Genomic DNA, 16,753 nt, shown 5'->3' with positions numbered 1-16,753 from the left:
GGCTACATTATACAAGTCAATACATTACCAATACCCGTTTAATATTCAAATCGTAACCGTAAGGCAACCCTTTTTAACACATGAAAGTAGACATCCCAGTGAAAGTTGGTAGCATTTGCAAGTTCAGTATTGATAACAGTGTTTCTGGGCCGTTGTTACCTTTAACAGTCTATCCAGTATATTACCACCCTACTGCCCAATGTACTGAAGAAAACGAGTCGCAATTTCGTCATGATGTCTCAGGGACGGTAGGGCAACATAATGACATTCCTAATCGCTAATAATGACGAATTCCTCCCTAATCTCCGAATGTGGTATAAACCTCGTAAGGATCCAGCTGATCTACGCAAAAACCATCCTCGAGCCTGGGTATCTCGCCTGTCCACAGAAATTATCATGTCCCCAATAATCATTGGTGTATAGCCATACACACAAACCGGGCTTTAATGCCAACCGCCACGCAAACCAATCCGAATAGAAAAAGCAAAAACAAATGAGAAAGCCTATCATCCACGCACGGAAATAGTATGGTTTCCACCCGGGCTGCGCATGGTCAAAACACGCCTCCCGCCAGGCGCCTCCTGAATGCGCCAGGCAGCATCCCTCTTGCTCCCCCCTAGCGGTTTCCCATTGACCGTGACCTTGGCGGGGTCGATGTCGGCGCCGAGCGGCAAGCTGACCTCGCCCTGGGTGCCCTCGGGGACGGCGTACTCGACCTTAACGGCGCCGCCGTCCCCGCGGGTCCATGAGGCGGAGTAGCGGCCGCGCTTGGTCATGAAGCCTCCCTCGGCGTGCGAGAGGTCGCCGAGCTGGGGCGCCAGGCGCCAGTTGGAGCCGCCGCGGCCAGTGACGCTGAGGCCCAGGATGTGCTCGGTCAGCGCCGTAACGGGACCCGTGGCCCAACCGTGCGCGTGCGACGTGTAGGAGAAGTCGTTTTGATAGCCCGCATTCCACCTATAGCCGAACGTGCCGTTGGTCAGGTACCCCTCGATCATGGTGCTCTGGGTGCCGAGCGGGTTGTTCAAGTACCAGCCCCAGCTGGTGCGCATCAGGTCGAGGGCGCGCTGCGTCTGGCCGACGAGCAGGTGCGCCTGGATCTCAAAGGACGAGATGAAGGGCGAGATCTCGCCGGGCAGCTCCTCGCACTCGGCGCCGATGGGGGTCCAGTTCTTTTTCAGGTAGGACGAGATCCCACTCGCTTCATCCGAGGAGGCGTTGACAATGCCGAAGAGGACGGCTAGGGAGTTTCCGTCCTGGGGGTGAATGTTCTTACGGTCGGCCGAGTCAAAGAAGGCGCCGACACCCGAGTCCCAGTTCCTCTCGGATGTCCGGGATTTGATATCGTTGGCTTGCTTCAACCAGCCATCTCCAATCCCGCTTGAATCGCCGACCCATTCGGCCAGAGTGGCACCGGTAACTAAAGTGCGGTAAAAGAGAGCTTGGATGGAAGTGAGAGTTCCATCGGCCCAAAAGCGACCCCAATCGGCGTCCACCGAATTGGATTTCAGAAGACCGGAGCTATCGACCTGGCCCTGTGCCCATTTCGTGGCTGCCTTGTAACCGTCCCAATGCGCCTTGACAAATTCGGTGTCATCCGAGAAGAAGGCGTAGTTGTAGGTCCCGAGCATGGTCCATCTGCGGAAGGATTTTAGTATGGGTACACAAGCGCATGGTAGGGGCATGTTATGTTGCCTTACAGGTGGTACGTTGTACTGCCTGTTGCGTGAAGAGGCTTTCCCGAGAAAGGCAACTGTCCCGTAGACGTATTCTGCCAGAACTGTTAGTGACGCTGCCCACGTGGTGACCCGTCTCGGCGAGTTGCACCAACCTGTAACTCATACAGAGACTGCAGCGCATTCTTGGTGCTCCTGGAAGTTATTAGCGAATGGACGGGTGGACGGATGGAAAAGCAATCTTCCGTGGTGAACAACATACTCAATATCGCCGGTGCTGTAGAAAGCCGCTGGAACTGCAACACCCATGTCACCGGGCCAGACAGTCCGGTCTCTCTTTGCGCCATCTGTAAGAATGGTGCTCCCGGGACCGAGCAGGCCATTCTCAAGCCAGGATCCGTCGGTTGGCGCCGGCCATGCTCGGCCAGTTGCAGGGTGAATCGAGTTTGTCTGCAACGTGTAGGCACCGCTGTACCAGATCTTGTTGAGGAGATCGTCACTGCTGTGGAAGTATCCTTGATAGGCCCGCAGGTTGTTCCAAGTCGGTTGGAAGGCGATTTCTACAGACACATTATGGATCTTGACCTCCATGTCCTTGGTTGTGAAGATGGTCATGTATCTGAAGCCACCTCGAAGGTTCTCGTCAGGCATCACATAAGAAAAGTCCCCAGTTCCCTTATCGCCGGCATATATGGCGATATCTGGATTCTGATATTCACCCGTGGAGGAATCCGATTTTGGCCCTATCCAGTTCTTGGCCTCGCTGAAGGCCAGGCCAATGGTACCACCGTCCGCCGTGGACGAGACCGTGTAGTCGACGGTAGCAACCCCTCCGACTTCATAGCCAAAGTCAAAGACAACGGCCTTCTTCTCCTTGTCCAACGTCGCCTGAGACGGGTAGGTGCTGATCTGTTTACCATCGGTGCCAAGGAGGAGGGAAGGAACGACAGTACGCGACGTGGGCGCGAACATGTTGGACTCCCAGGAACCAGGAAAGGCGGCCGTCGAGATACTGCTGCATTGAGTATCCCTCCAGCATGTCTGGGCATAGCCTGGCTGTGCACCGGCGACGAGCAACCACGAGAGGAAGACGGCGGCAGAGGGCAGAGGATGACGCGCCATGATGGGTAGCCAAGTCGACCAGAAAGCAAAACACACAACTAAACAAGGATGTTCCGCGGGGGAGATGGACTGGAAAACGAAACGCCGGGGGTTGAATGTCTCATAGCTTTTATACGTTATTAATAGAGAATTGCTTTTGCCATGTTGTTGTGGAGGTACTGTGGGCATCACTGGCACTGCATCATTTTGCGGCACAGAGGCACCCTCTTGCAAGCGATGTATCTGGTGACGGCGAGGGATATATCCACCCGACTGCCATCTCACACCCCCAATCAAACACAGCTTGACCCCCTTGTCTCAAAACCGCAATCGGCGTGGCCTGGGCATATGGTTCCTGTAGATGGGCGCGTGGTGAATCACACCGATATTCTGAGGCTCGTCCCGGTTTGCCGTACCCCCGGGGGATGTCTCGAAGCCAAGACGAAAGGGATGGCAATCTTGTGGCGGGGTGGCCACACGCGAACGGTTACTCGGTCTATACGGTTCCGATGCAATCGACCGACCGCCTTATTCCTGCAGGGGATGCTAGAAAAATGCTCGTCATGTCGACGATACGATGCTACCTGAAAAGACCTCGTATGGGACTTATCGTCGGAGCCACGCTACTGCATGTCAGTGGGTGAGGATACTCCGGGAGGCCGTGGGAGGCGGCCAGGTCGATGAATGCATGAACGACAACAACAACATGTTCAGGCTACTACGGCCGGATCTGCGGCTCTCGAGGTTCGCGACATTGCGGCACGAGGAAACAGGGACGTGGTCAGACTAAAGAGAAAGTAGATTGGTGACTGGACCAGTCGACATGGACTGACACGCCGCTTGGCCGCCGTTCTAACGAGTTTTACGTCAGGCAATCGGGACATAGATTCGCCAGATCTCGGCGGAAAATTGGATGGAAAATAGGGGAATAACAACAAAAAGCATAAGCATCCCGGCGTACGGGGACCGCCCATTAGCGCGGACCTAAAGCCGGCACGAGTCGTCCCCCCCGCAGAAGCCATTGCCAACGGCGGTCACGAAGTCAAGCTTGGCCTCCCCATACCTCCCCTATCCGGCAGGTGTATACCGCTTGGCTTGACATGACCCGTCGGCGTAACCCAAACATTGTCGAGGGGGCGTTCCTCCCTTCTCTTTCGTCGGATCATGGGACTCACAGCAACATCCCAGCTGTGACCTGGCCTTGGTGCTTGGGTTCTCTCAGGTTCGGAGGTTGTACAAGCGTACTACTGGCCAGGGGGAGGATCTGCATGACCGGTAACGCAGAGTTAGCGCGCATCTGCAATTGCCGCAACACAGTCATGCTTGCAAGAAAAAAGTAGTTCTCACCTAAGCTAGAGATTACATGTAAGCGTGTAAGCGGGTAGGTTCTAATAGGCTCAGCGCACCGATGGTGGCGCCAACGTTGGACAGGCACGCGACGTGATGGCTCTGACCGCCGAGGGGGGACTGCCAAGGCGAGGTAAAGCCCCAAGCGTGATAGAAGGGACTACCACTACATGCATGTCGTCATTTCACAAGACCGACTTGGTGGCCGCAGTGTAACATATGCAAGACGGGGGTGAGAAAGGTCGGCCCTCGCGGATTCTGGCTCGCTGAGGAAGAGTTGGTTGTGTGCTTTTTTCCCCAACTTTATCTTCACTGGAACAAGGCTCGGGGCGGGGAAACAGCGTATCATCAGAGCACGTGAGCTGCCGACAATCTCCTCCGATCCGGGTCGAGGAAGGAATATGCGGGATTTCCAGATTTAACTGTACAAGGGGGAGTTCTCACAGGCAGTCATATGCAAGCACCTGCCACGGTGCTGTAATGTGCCATGCGATGGACCACTTCGCTTGCCAACCACGAAAGAAGCTGTAAAACATGGTCTTCAGAGCAGATGACGAAGACACGACGAGTATACGTGTTTGTTGTTGGCTGTAGTACAACGTCCGGAGTGCGGACGGTAGCCTGCCCAGGAGATGTGTCTATCTAGGCAAACAGTGCACATGTGCGATGCTGATATATAAAGACGATATATGGTTCAATAGCATTTGACAGTCGAGGTGGCCCGCGACGGAAACCTAAGATCACCACGGCCCACTATCGGTTCCAACGTCAAAATATATCGGAAGTCAAATTGTCATGTCTTACAAATCGCGGCAAAGCACCGGTCCAGGTCATATGATTTACCTGGTTGCAACAGCATCAGAGACATGGCGCGGTGGTTTGCTTGGATCACTCGCAGAACGAGATCGCGACATGTTGGAGAAAGGTATATACTGGCGCAAACAAAGAGAAGCCCAATTTTTGTTTTATTTTTGGCAATTGTGACAGGGGATGGGATCGTATACATGCATATGGTGACCTGTTTGGATAGGGATGCGACGATGCCAGGATGCCCAGGATGCCCAGGAAATTTGTGGATGTGCAATAGAGAATATGTAGGTAGAGAGAACCCCGGAGTTGTTAGTCTGTACAGGCCGTCTCACTGCTATGTTGCTCGGTTAGGTTGGTTCAATCAATGTGTGTGTTCGATCCCCTTTGTCTTGCAGGATGTAATAGTTGCATGTGCTGGGACCTGACTATCGCTGCCAGATGCGACTGCAAGTAAGTGGAAGCAAGGGTCTCTTGCTCTCCCCCCTTCTCCCCCTCTCCCTCTCGATTGCGCTGCCGCATGCTGTTTCTCTCCGATGACGAGAAGACCCAAAGTTATGGGAACCTGGGTCTTGATCATGCAGAATGATGCACCATGATGGTATCCCGATTGGGCCCATGTTTGACAGCCATGAAGCCAGCTCTTTTCGGCGATGCCATCACATCCCATGAATGCGAAAGGGACAAGCCACACATCCGATCTCACTTGCCTGATGCAAGCGGGGCTCTCGATGCCAAATCTGGACTTGATGCATTTCCCTCTCCAGCCCTTCGAACAAAGCTGTGCATCCGATCCGTGGCCCCGACTACATACGGTGGGTGCAAACACTGGGAACACTGGGAAAATCAAACCCGACATGACCACACGTGACGATCCCAGGGGTGAGATCGGGGAGCCATAATTCTAGGTATTGCTTAGCTGTGAACATCACATCACGAAACAACAAAAAGCTGGATGGATCTCCCGGCAGGCAGACTTTGATTTGCTCTTCAAGACTGTCGCTTGTCCCGCGCCGGCGCTAAATAAAATTGGACAGAACCCGAATCGAGTCTTCTTAACCTTCGGTTCAGATGTAGGTCTGTTCACCTGTCCACAAGGTACCTAGCAGCAGCAGAGCAGGCTGGTCAAGGCGACTGGCGATGCTACAGCACGTTGAAGACAGCATGAATATACCCACCCACCAATTGATTGGTAGCATGGATTAACTGAGCAAGAGGGCATGGAGGCCCAGTCCAGCCGTGCTGCGCTGTACCGCTAGGGCCGGAGGGTCCAGCTAGGCTAGTACCAGTAACCCCCTCAAGGAACAAACGCCAAAGCGATCCAATCAATTGATTGAAGGTCAGACAGGCATTGAAGGTCAGACAGGCGGACGGATTAAACTAAAGTCACATACAGATTTGCCTAGGCATAATCCAATCCCGTACATGGATCGCCCTTAGAGGCCTCACTGCACTGAGGTAAGTAAGCTAGGCTAAAACCGAAGAGTGAATGAGTGGACGAAAGCTACAGAACCCCATTCGCTGTGTGTAAGTAATGTTGAGCATGTACTTGGGATGCATTGCCTGTTAGTTAGCAGATGCACGTGTGTATTAGGTTAGCTGCACATACCTAGCTACTGCGAATTACTGTATGTATTGATGTGAGTACTTACTGTAGGCAGCTAATAATGAATGCTTCGGCCTGTACGGCTGCAACTTGTGCCTAACCGCCGCTACGACTGTCTGGCTGTCTGTCCACCACCGTTTTTGTTGCTCAAGTTTATCCATTCAATCCCGTTCCATCAAATCGATCTTCCTTTCGTTCATCCGTACCTCTGAGCCGGTTCGCATCACCAGACGATCGACGACTTTGAGCTGAAACTGAACAGCCAAAAACAGCACCACCCCAGGCCATAGTCCGATCCAGCGACAAGGGGGGGAACAAGAGACGATTCCACAATCTACCAACCTGCCTGGTCCCATACGGCACCATCACCGCCATCCATACCACAGCCCTGCAAACACTGGCACGCTTGGGTTTTCGAAACTGACCACTCCTGGCGACTCGCCCTCTCCCTCCTGCGACGAGGCTACCCCCTTTTACCGCTACTGCCACGGTCGGCCCTGTCGGAGGAAAAGCGTTCTGGGAATATTCTCGGGCTCACGCGAAACCGCTTGTTGACTTAGCGCTACGGCTTTCTTTGGATCCCTGCCCTGCCGCCCGCCCGCTGTCAACCCCGACCCGTTTCTTCCATTGTATCTACCTTCGCACAACAACACACACGCCGTTCCCAGAGTCCCAGTACAGTCCAGCAGACTGAACATCGCATACAACCCGCCGATCTGTGCCGTCCACGGCCACTTGCGACCCTCATGATAGTTGTGCGGGCCCGTCGATTCTGTGCCTCGTGCCGCCGATCAACGATATAAGGGGAGAAGACAGCGTGGGCCGGGCCTCACCAGAGGCCTCACTACAAATACTAGATGATGGTGAGTGCGACGATGTTGTAACTACGTGTGACCCCAAAGCTGCCATCTCCTTCCTCTGTTCGTTACACACATATATGGTCTTGGCAGTGAGCGAGAGTTTCAAGTCCTTACCAACCAGCCTCCTGACACTCTTCTTATGCCGGTGGTGTTTAGCGCGGCAAGACTGCGCGATTCTATAGCTAGCTTTATGATTGCTGACATTATGTTCCCGTTTGCAGACCTCCTCCAGGCCTCGCGACGCTGGCGGCAGCTTCTCGAGTCGTCGCGGCCATGCCAACCAGCTGTCCATCTCCGACCCAAGTCATCACATCACGGAAACGATAGGTACTCTGTACGGCGACGACGATGATTACTCCCAAGGTGACCGGCCTATGAGCTTTATTGCCTCGCCGTATGGCGGCGAGCAGATCATGAGGCACGAACCTCCTTCTCCCGAGGAACATCGACTCAAGCTGGTGCGCTCGATATCCGATAAAACCGGCGGCATACCGGATTCCTCCCCGCCGAGTGTGAATGGCAGCCAGGGCAAGAAATCGCAAACTGTTCCGGGCCGTCGGCCCAGCCAAAGGAACGGTAACCATGAGGGCGGTTCTCAATCTCCGTCGTCGCCATTGTCGCCAACGCTACGTGACATGCGGGACGAAGGATCGCAGTTTCCTCTCGGGACTATGAACAACCCAAACGACATCGCGTTGGAGCTCAGCAACCTACAAGCACTGCGGCGCATGTCCATGGACGTTTCCAACAGCCAAGATCCTGACCTGCTACCCTTCCAGAACATGTCCCTGATGAACGTTGCACCCCAGGGCGATGACGACGAAGCCGATCCCTCGCGACTTTTGTGGGTTCCTGCGGGAGTTCACCCGGAATTAGCGCCCACGGAATTCAAGAACTTCTTGGAGAAACGAGTCCAATCTATCAAGAGAAGGTCCGGCGACTCGATGCTCTCGGCCGACGGCCTGGACAGGAGTGACTCGGGTGGGCTCAGGCGGCAGAAATCCATGCTTTCCAGGCAGATAGATAACCGAGGAGGCCGGGGCGCGGATGGCTATGTAGACGGCGCCGAGAGACTGGAAAGAAAGAGCTCGACTAGTGACCCGGCAGCAGCCGAGTTGAGCTTGGATGAACTGATAAACGACCCATCAAGGGCAGTGCAGAGATTGACCCAAGAGGCGCGTGGGAGTGATGGAAGCAGCGACGGTGCCTCGGAAGATAAGCCCATCTTGCCGGCTGTTCCTGGCACAGGTCTTCGACGATCGACTCGAACTACATACCGAAAGGGCGGCAGTCTTAAAGACCGGCATGGAGCATCTCGCCCTTCATTCTCCAAGCGTATGGCAGCGCGGGTGTCAGAAGAAGGCGGCAGTAGCGACTTCAGCAACAGTGACTTCACCAACTCGCCCATCGAGGCGCCGCCTGGACACGGGCTTAACCGCGTACAGTCCGAACCCCTTGCCGAAAACTTCTCGCGCCCGAACCGGTCTGTACGTAGACAACAGCCTTTCAGTCGCGAACAGCCAGCCGAAGCGTACGAGGATTACCAAGGACAGCAGGAGCCCATACCATCCAGACCTGCGGAGTTTGGTCGCAGTGCCTCAGATGACCGCCCCCAGTCGTCATCTTCTGTACCGCAAATGGCCGAAACACCTGTGATCGAAGAAGAACCAGCGGAGTCTCAGTTTGCAGACCAACACGCCAGGCCATTCCCTGCACGATCATCATCACAATCAAATATCCCCCCCACGCAAGTGCCTGATGAGCCGCCAGCCCGGTCGAGCAGGAGGCCTAATTACACTCAGCAAATGCAGCAGCAGCAACAGGTGCAGCAGCAACAACAGCAGCAGCAGCAGCAGCAGCAGCAGCAGCAGCAGCCACAACAACAGTATCAACAGGCTCCTCAACAACCCCAGCACCAGCCGCAACGCCAAACATCTATATCCCAGCAACCTGCGCGCGAACACCAGAGAAACCCAAGTCAGACGCTCAATGATATTGCACAGAACCCCGCACCTTTACCAGGCATGAGTTCTGGCCGGACTGACAGGACTGACAGCCTGACTTTCATTCCGACTCTGCCTGCAGAGGAAAAGAAACCGGAGAAAAAGAGCAAGAAAGAATCGGGAGGATCGATCAGCAAGCCTAAAGGATGGAACTGGTTCAAGAGTGGCGACGACAAGGACAAGAAGAAGAAGGAGGAGGAGGAGACTAAGAAGTCCAAGACGAAGTCTATTGTCGAGAAAGCACAGGACAATGTACGACTGGATGTATTGCAAACGTCAATCGACAATGTCAAACAAAAGGGGAGGGAAAGTCTGCTCCTCGAGCGAGACAACGCGGACTCCAAGCTGGAGGAGGAGCGGAGAAAGGAGAGCAGCCGCAAATCGGGAGACGCCAAGAAAGAGAAGGATGGCTTATTCGCCAACTTCTTTGGCGGCAAGAAGAAGGGTGACCGGGACTCGGGTGGCAAGAAGGCGCATGCCCGACCCCAATCTCCCGAGCCGGCACCCTATAAGCCTATGGTCGCTGATGTTGACTACCATTGGACAAGATTTCCGATCCTGGAGGAGCGAGCCATATACCGCATGGCTCATATCAAGCTGGCCAACCCGCGGCGCGCGCTGCACAGCCAAGTGCTCCTGAGCAATTTCATGTATTCATACCTCGCCAAAGTCCAGGCAATGCATCCTCAGATCCAGGTACCCATGTCACCGCAACAGAAGAGGCTTCAAGAGGAAGAGCGAAAGCGGCGTGAGCAAGAGCAACGAGAGCAGGAATACTTGGAACAACAGCAGGCCCAGGAAAGCATGGACCGCTACAATTTTGAATACCATAGAGGGGTAAGTCCGCTCTTGCAGACACGCATCTGCAATGCCAGATTTTCTTCGCATCGTCACTTACTAACGTGTAAATACAGTCTGATGCAGAGTATGGAGACGACCAGCAACAGTACGACGGTGGGGGCGGGCATCACGACTCTGGCGACTATCCTGAAGACGCTGAGATCTACGATTATGACCACGGTGGTGCAAAGGATCGGAATGGCGGCGGCGAGCATCGTCGAGGATATAGCAACGACGATCGCCACCGCCAGCAACAACAGGATGGGCGAGATGACGACATGTGGTAGTCCAGCGTGCGTTACATCTTGTCTGAAAGACGTCACAAGTCATCTGCCAGGCTCCGTCGAGCGAGGACTCGGGTGGGCAGGCGTGTACGCATCGTTGTGTCGAGAAACCACCCTCCACTGCCGAACTGCCGCCATGGAGTCCACGACGAAGACGACCTGTACAGTTCTCCTGGCCGAAGGAAAAGCGACATCCGCGCCCGCTCAAGCCTGGCTACTGACAGCAGCGTCGCTGCTCCTAACGAGGAGTGCGAGCCGACCCGCCTAGCGGAGATCCCCAGATAAGAACGAGCCAGGCCTGACGGGGGGAAATCGCAGCATGCTCCTCCTCATGCCTTTACGTCCATATTGCATATATTTGGAGTTATTCGATGACGGAACTTTGACCCCCAATGGATAGAACTCCGTCGTCAACGGGATTTTTGAACTCGGTGTTTTTTTGTTTTCTCTTTAGCCGCGACGGAATGAAGCATCACACACATCACATCAGCGAGGAGTGAGGGATTTCTTTTTGCCCCTCAGCAAACGCCGCTACCTATCGTTTCTGAGCAAGGCCAGTCTTTTCTTTTGACCTCTCTTTCCCTCATTCTCAGTTTTCCAGGGCCGGAAGAGCGTCGACGTACTGAAAGGAGAGGTATTTGATGGACCAGGTTCTGTGTTGCCACAAGGTCGGCGAAGGGGGAAGGCGAGCTGGAAAGAGGCGCAGGGGAGGACACAACAACCCTCGTATGCATGGACGGCGTTGCCGCATCAACGAGTAGGGAGGAGTTGGGATATAAGGGAAAGGGAGGGAAACATGTGGATGTTTGGGCCGAAAAGGGGGGGGAGGGAATCCCCTCTCTCATCAAATAAATGTATGATAATAAAGACTATAGAAATGTTGCGAGGATAAAACCTCCCCGAACAGACGGAACAAACAAACAAAGTTTTAGGTTATATATTACCTCCCTCTCGGTTGTATTCGAAATGAAACAATCGACTCTTTTTTTCAACTTGGTAGTAGAAAGTAAAAGCAAGGCACTACTTATATGTATAGAAGCAGCCGTTACCTCTACGTATTCGCACTTCATCCAGCATAGTGCTGGTCCCGTTTTACGAGCTGAGCAACATGGAACGTTCATGCGGCCCAGAAAAATATTCAGCAAGGATGGTGAAGATCAGCAGTCTCCATAGATGAATCGACCCATGGCTGCATGGATCTCGCATCTCGTCCGCTCTCACTATTCTTAGAAACAAGGGTATCGCTCCTGCCAGGCGTCCATGACAATCACAAGTAGGCCGACCATTACCATACACGGAAATATCACGACCACATTGTCACATTACGAAAATGCAATCAAGTGCCGCGGAACTTGGTGTGAATCATATATTACAAGGGCCACTGAGGAAGCCAACCCCACTCCAGGAAGGGGTTGAAGAATTAACACACTTTGCAAAAGCGCAAGGCTGAGCCAAAAGTCAAGCCTGGCCTATGGGTCTGAGATCTTTTTCGTATTTCATACCAGCAAAGTAGAAAGTGTACCTCAATTGCCCTCTTCGTATCAGGGCCAGCGTGCCTATCATGCAAAAGCAACCCGTCCTCTCTCATTCAAGACTTTCCACAAGCCATCCCACTGCATCCTCCCTCGACGAAGACATGTAATTAGTGGGGAAGGTGACAGGTTGGGGGAAGAAAGACCCGCGAAGGCCAAGTGGTTTGTGGTACAAATGAGGAAAGCGTCTTATCATATCTAGCAGCAGGTAGAAAGACCTGTCTGCATCGTATCCGTGTCCACCATTCAATAACGAGAGGCCATGCTCCCTCCAATAAAGGAAGCGCCCCTTCCTCTCAACTGGCCGACTTTTTTTTTTTTAATGAACCCTCTACGCCAGTTGAACGACAGAAGCTGATTTTCATGCGAGAACCGAGTTGTACAAGTGGATTAAGCGTAATATGGGAATGCATAGACGGCAACCAGGTTAGCTTGCCTGATTCTGTCTACTTCAAGAATCCGCCGGGGTTGCCGAGACCGGAGCAGGTGATGCGCTGCCGCCGTCGCCCTTGGCGCCTCCACGGCCGCCACGTCCGCCCCGGCCGCCGCGGTCACCCCTACCACCTCGGCTTCCACCCCGTCCACGTCCTCCACGGCCGCTTTCAGGACCGCTCTCTCCGCCACTAGCGGTTCCGCGGTCAGTGGCGCTTTGGTAGCCGCTGCGGTTCGAGTTGGTGCCACCTCGGCTACTGCTGCCCCACGTGCCAGCTCCACCTCGGTTGGCGAAAGTCTTGCTCTCCCGGGGCTGGAAGATCTTAACAAGGGGCTTGGATCGGTCTTCGGTCTGGCGGACCTTGTAGTCGTCCGGAAGGCTACCATAGGCTTGATCACGATCGTCGAGCGTCGGGAAGTGCGCCACCTTGTTCTGAGATGAGGCACCCCACTTGTCGATCTTGGTGATCTTGGCCTTGTGCTCATCGGTGAAGATATCGCGAGCCTGCTCATCCGACTGGACATTCATGATGAAGAGACCGATGATCTCAGAAGCAGCCCCGCCCCGAGGAGCGGGTGAAGGTGCCGAGTCAGGACCGGTAGCTGTGCCATTCGTGGGCTTCTCATTCTCCTTGGTTGCGGAGGCAGGTGCGGGAGACGGGGCTGATGGCTTGGGTGTGGCAGGCTTTTGCTGCAGTGGCGTAGCATTGGCCGATTTAGGCTGGGTCGCAGATGGAGCTCGCTGGGGGCCGGTAGGTGGCATGTTCGCAGCAGGTGCTCCACTAGCCATGGGCGCAGGCGAAGGCGAGCTCGTGGCAGGCATGTTGGGCTGTTGCTTGGCACCACGGTGGGAGAAGTTGAATCCTTGTGCTCTCATCTCGGTACCAATCCGGCCATCCTGGATCTCCAGCACCAACCAGCCGAAGGCGGCATCCGCCAGATTGAAGTTCCACATATTCTTGAAGGCGCTTTCGTCCACCTGTCCGAGGGCAGCAGAGCCACCGACAGGACCGCCGAACGGGTTACCACCAGCTGCAGTTGTAGGCATCTTCTCAACAAGGTTAAGCGCGTTTCGCAGAAGGTTCTGCTGAGCCTCGTTTTGCTGAATGGCGGGCTCCACCTCGCTCTTCACCGTCTCCCAAACATCATTGAACGAGGCCTTGGAAGCGGCGAGCTTGCCGCGGTAGTGATCCAGCGTAGGGTTGACACTGAACTCGTTGTAGGAGCTTCCGTATCGGAAGTGGAGACCAGCGGAGATAGAGAAGTCCGCCTTCAGACTCACGGAGAGCTGGTTGAGGATACCTTCACGGGCCGGCGAGGCGTGCGTGATGAATACGCGGGTCTCCGTTGGGTCGTAGACACGGTTGGCAGTATCGACAAGCTCTCCCATCTGAAGAAGTGTCGTCCACATGGTACCTTGGCCACCCGCAATGGTAGTCCGGCCCTCGCCGTTGTCAAAGAGCTTGTGCATGACCACGGCGCCACCCAGACCAAGCAGGCGAAGCTTGACACCTCCGATCTCGAGCAGCATGGAACGAGCTTCGTCGATAATGTGCAGGTTGTTGACCTTGTATTCGCCAGATCGGAACTTCTCCAGCACGCGCACATCCTCGCACGCACCCCAGACTGTGTAGACAGGGACGTCGAGCTTGGCTTGGCCGCTAATGAACATGGAGAGCTCAGACAAAGGCAGGTCCTGGGACGCGAAGCGCTGCTTCACGGGGCCGGGGCCGCCCTGGCCAATAGCCTTCTTGACATTCTCAGATATCAGTGGCGAGTACTGCGCAACATGCTTCAGTGTCCTGTTACCACACGGTCAGATACTATGTCCCAAAATTTTGTGCATCGATTCCAGCTCACTTGTCAGCAATTCGTTCCAGTGATGTATCATCGTAGAAGCCGAAATCTCCAGTGTGAATAATATGGTCGGCTCGAGCTTGCTTAGCGAGGTCGTTCAGAGATCTGAGGTTACCTATATGTTGCAAATACGTTAGCACCTTGCTCCTGCGCCTCAGACTCACTTGCTGAGAAGTCCAACTTACCCTCGCACATCGGCTATGCAGAGAACTCGAATAGGGCCAGTCTGGATAACGCGACCTTGGTTCGGTAGCAGCGGGGTTGCGCCGGGCGCAGGCTGAAGGTTGGGGTGGCTGCCAGGGGCGCCGTTGGGCATGTAGCCTTGGTTATAAGGCTGGCGCGGTTGCTGGATGTGAGGGTCAGTCATGGGGATGCCCATCTCGAGTCGGACGTCGCTGTACATGCCCCGCCGGTACTGGACGGGCTGAGCGGGATAGTAGCCTTGCTGCGTTACCGCCATCGGGGGAGGAGGGGGGAAGCCGAACTGGTGATGGAACTCCATCGGGTGGGGAGGGGGGCCAGTAGAAGCCATGATGCTTGGTAAGATACTGGGTTGGGTGGCGGTTCAAGGTAGAGGGAGATCGTGAGGTCTGCAATCCAACTTATCTGCAGATCAAAGAAAGACGACGTGACAGCGGAAAGAGAGTGTGTGCTTTGGAAGCTTGGTAGAGATGAGCACGTCGCATCAGACTTCTGATGCAGTGGTATATCGAATGCGCAAAAGGAATCCGGGCGAGGAGTGACATACAGCCATGGATCAGTAGGTTTGGTTGGTTTTCGAGTGGAATAGAAGTAACGGGCGAAGAGGGAGGAACGATGGTTCTCGAGGTGGCCGAAATAATGTACGTTGGTCGGCGGCTGGAGATGGACAATCGTTCGGCGCGTGAGGTGAGGTTGTTGTGACTTGGTGGTCAAGGGAGGAAATTCGCAGGCCCGGCCAGGTGTGGTGGCTTTGCTTCTTTTTCTCGCCTGCAGTGCGTCTCCCACAATTCGGTCGTCTGTCAGTGACGGCGGCAACGGTGCAACTTCTGCCAGAACCCAATGTATGTAACTGATAGAAACAAGTACAGAAGTATGTGTTTCCTGGGTATCAAAACGAAAGAACAAATACGGAAGGGCAAGGTGGAATGGATGCGTGATGCGCAAGTGAGAGATTGGCCTGCAGTGAGGTGATGGGAAGGCTGCGGCTCTACAACAACAAAGATGGATCTCCCAAAATAAATTTAGAGTACGTAGGCAGAGGGAAAGCTGCGATGGTTTGGGGGTTGATGGTAGTTGGTAAGAGTACGGGGGTGCTACCTCGAAATGTCAATGCTTGTGCAGTGTCAGTGCAGTGAGGGAGGCAGGAGGTAGGTAGTGCTGAGCTTGCTGGAGGTAGCTGGCTACCCGGCTGCCCGCTGCTGGCTATTGTAACTTGTCCACCAACTACAGGACCAATTGACCGATTTAATGGAGCTCGGGAGGCCGGGCCCATTCAAACTTCCAGGCACTCACTCGCTATTGACCCCAGCTCGCAGCTGGCTTCTCCCTCCTCCCCTCCCCCAAGCATAGCAGTAAAAGTCGGCTTTTTGGTAGCCCAGCGGGCGCTGTTACTTCCAGGGCTGTGCACGCTAAACCATACGTGGAAAGCCATTCGCGTAAAGAGGGAAAGCGCGGCGAGGCTGTAACGGTCTCTACGGAGGTCGCCGTCAAAAGTCTTTTCTACCCCCCCCCTATCTGCCAAGTAATTGGTATCAGGTGGCAGGTAATTAATGTATATAGTGTGTATTTAAGCTGTTTTAAGGCGTTTTAAAGCTTAATACTGGCTGGTTATTAATATTATTAATGGATTAAATGGAGCTGTTTTAAAGCTTAATATTAATGATATTATTAATAAATTAAATAGAGCTATTCTAAAGCTTAATACCGGCTAGTTATTAATATTATTAATAGATTAAATAAAGCTGTTTTAAAGTTTAATATCGGCTGGTTATTAATATTATTAATGAATTAAATAGAGCTATTTTAAAACTTAATACCGGTTAGTTATTAATATTATTAATAGATTAAATAGAATTATTTTAAAGCTTAATACTAGCTAGTTATTAATATTATTAATAGACTAGATAAAGCTGTTTTAAAGCTTAATACCGATAATGTTATTAATATTATTAATAAACCTAATAGAATTATTTTAAAACTTAATATTAATTATTAATAATATTATTAATAGAGCTAATATTAAGTATAGTTATAATAAATATATTATTAATTTATAATGTTATTTTTAATATTTTTATAGATTTAAAAATTATACTTATAATAGTTTCTTTTTAATATTAGCCTTTTTTTTTTAATATTCGTTATCTCTTTTTAATTCGATAATCTTTTTAATATAGCGAAGGATTTTTTTAATTTAATATTAAATAATA

The 16,753-nt window shown here is 53.0% G+C and overlaps 3 protein-coding genes across 3 annotated transcripts; 1 reads left to right on the top strand and 2 right to left on the bottom strand.

Moving 5' to 3' along the window:
- Positions 1–506: 506 nt before the first annotated feature.
- PG985_001053 (Six-hairpin glycosidase-like protein) lies at positions 507–2,795 on the bottom strand (the record flags this gene model as incomplete). The annotated part of the gene is made up of 4 exons (XM_066820822.1): positions 507–1,635; positions 1,698–1,768; positions 1,829–1,868; positions 1,936–2,795. The coding sequence occupies 4 exons, from the start codon at positions 2,793–2,795 to the stop codon at positions 507–509; spliced, it is 2,100 nt and encodes a 699-aa protein (XP_066691701.1).
- Positions 2,796–7,394: 4,599 nt separating this feature from the next.
- PG985_001052 (uncharacterized protein) lies at positions 7,395–10,524 on the top strand (the record flags this gene model as incomplete). The annotated part of the gene is made up of 3 exons (XM_066820821.1): positions 7,395–7,397; positions 7,616–10,234; positions 10,312–10,524. 3 exons carry the CDS (start codon positions 7,395–7,397, stop codon positions 10,522–10,524), a joined length of 2,835 nt encoding a protein of 944 aa, XP_066691700.1.
- A 1,980-nt stretch (positions 10,525–12,504) lies between these two features.
- PG985_001051 (calcineurin-like phosphoesterase) lies at positions 12,505–14,874 on the bottom strand (the record flags this gene model as incomplete). The annotated part of the gene is made up of 3 exons (XM_066820820.1): positions 12,505–14,287; positions 14,346–14,447; positions 14,528–14,874. 3 exons carry the CDS (start codon positions 14,872–14,874, stop codon positions 12,505–12,507), a joined length of 2,232 nt encoding a protein of 743 aa, XP_066691699.1.
- Positions 14,875–16,753: the final 1,879 nt, after the last annotated feature.

Source organism: Apiospora marii (assembly GCF_038362585.1).
Source record: "Apiospora marii strain CBS 49790 chromosome Unknown utg000001l_segment0_segment0, whole genome shotgun sequence".
Taxonomy (NCBI): Eukaryota; Fungi; Ascomycota; class Sordariomycetes; order Amphisphaeriales; family Apiosporaceae; genus Apiospora; species Apiospora marii.
This window is presented reverse-complemented; position numbering and strand designations above follow the sequence as displayed.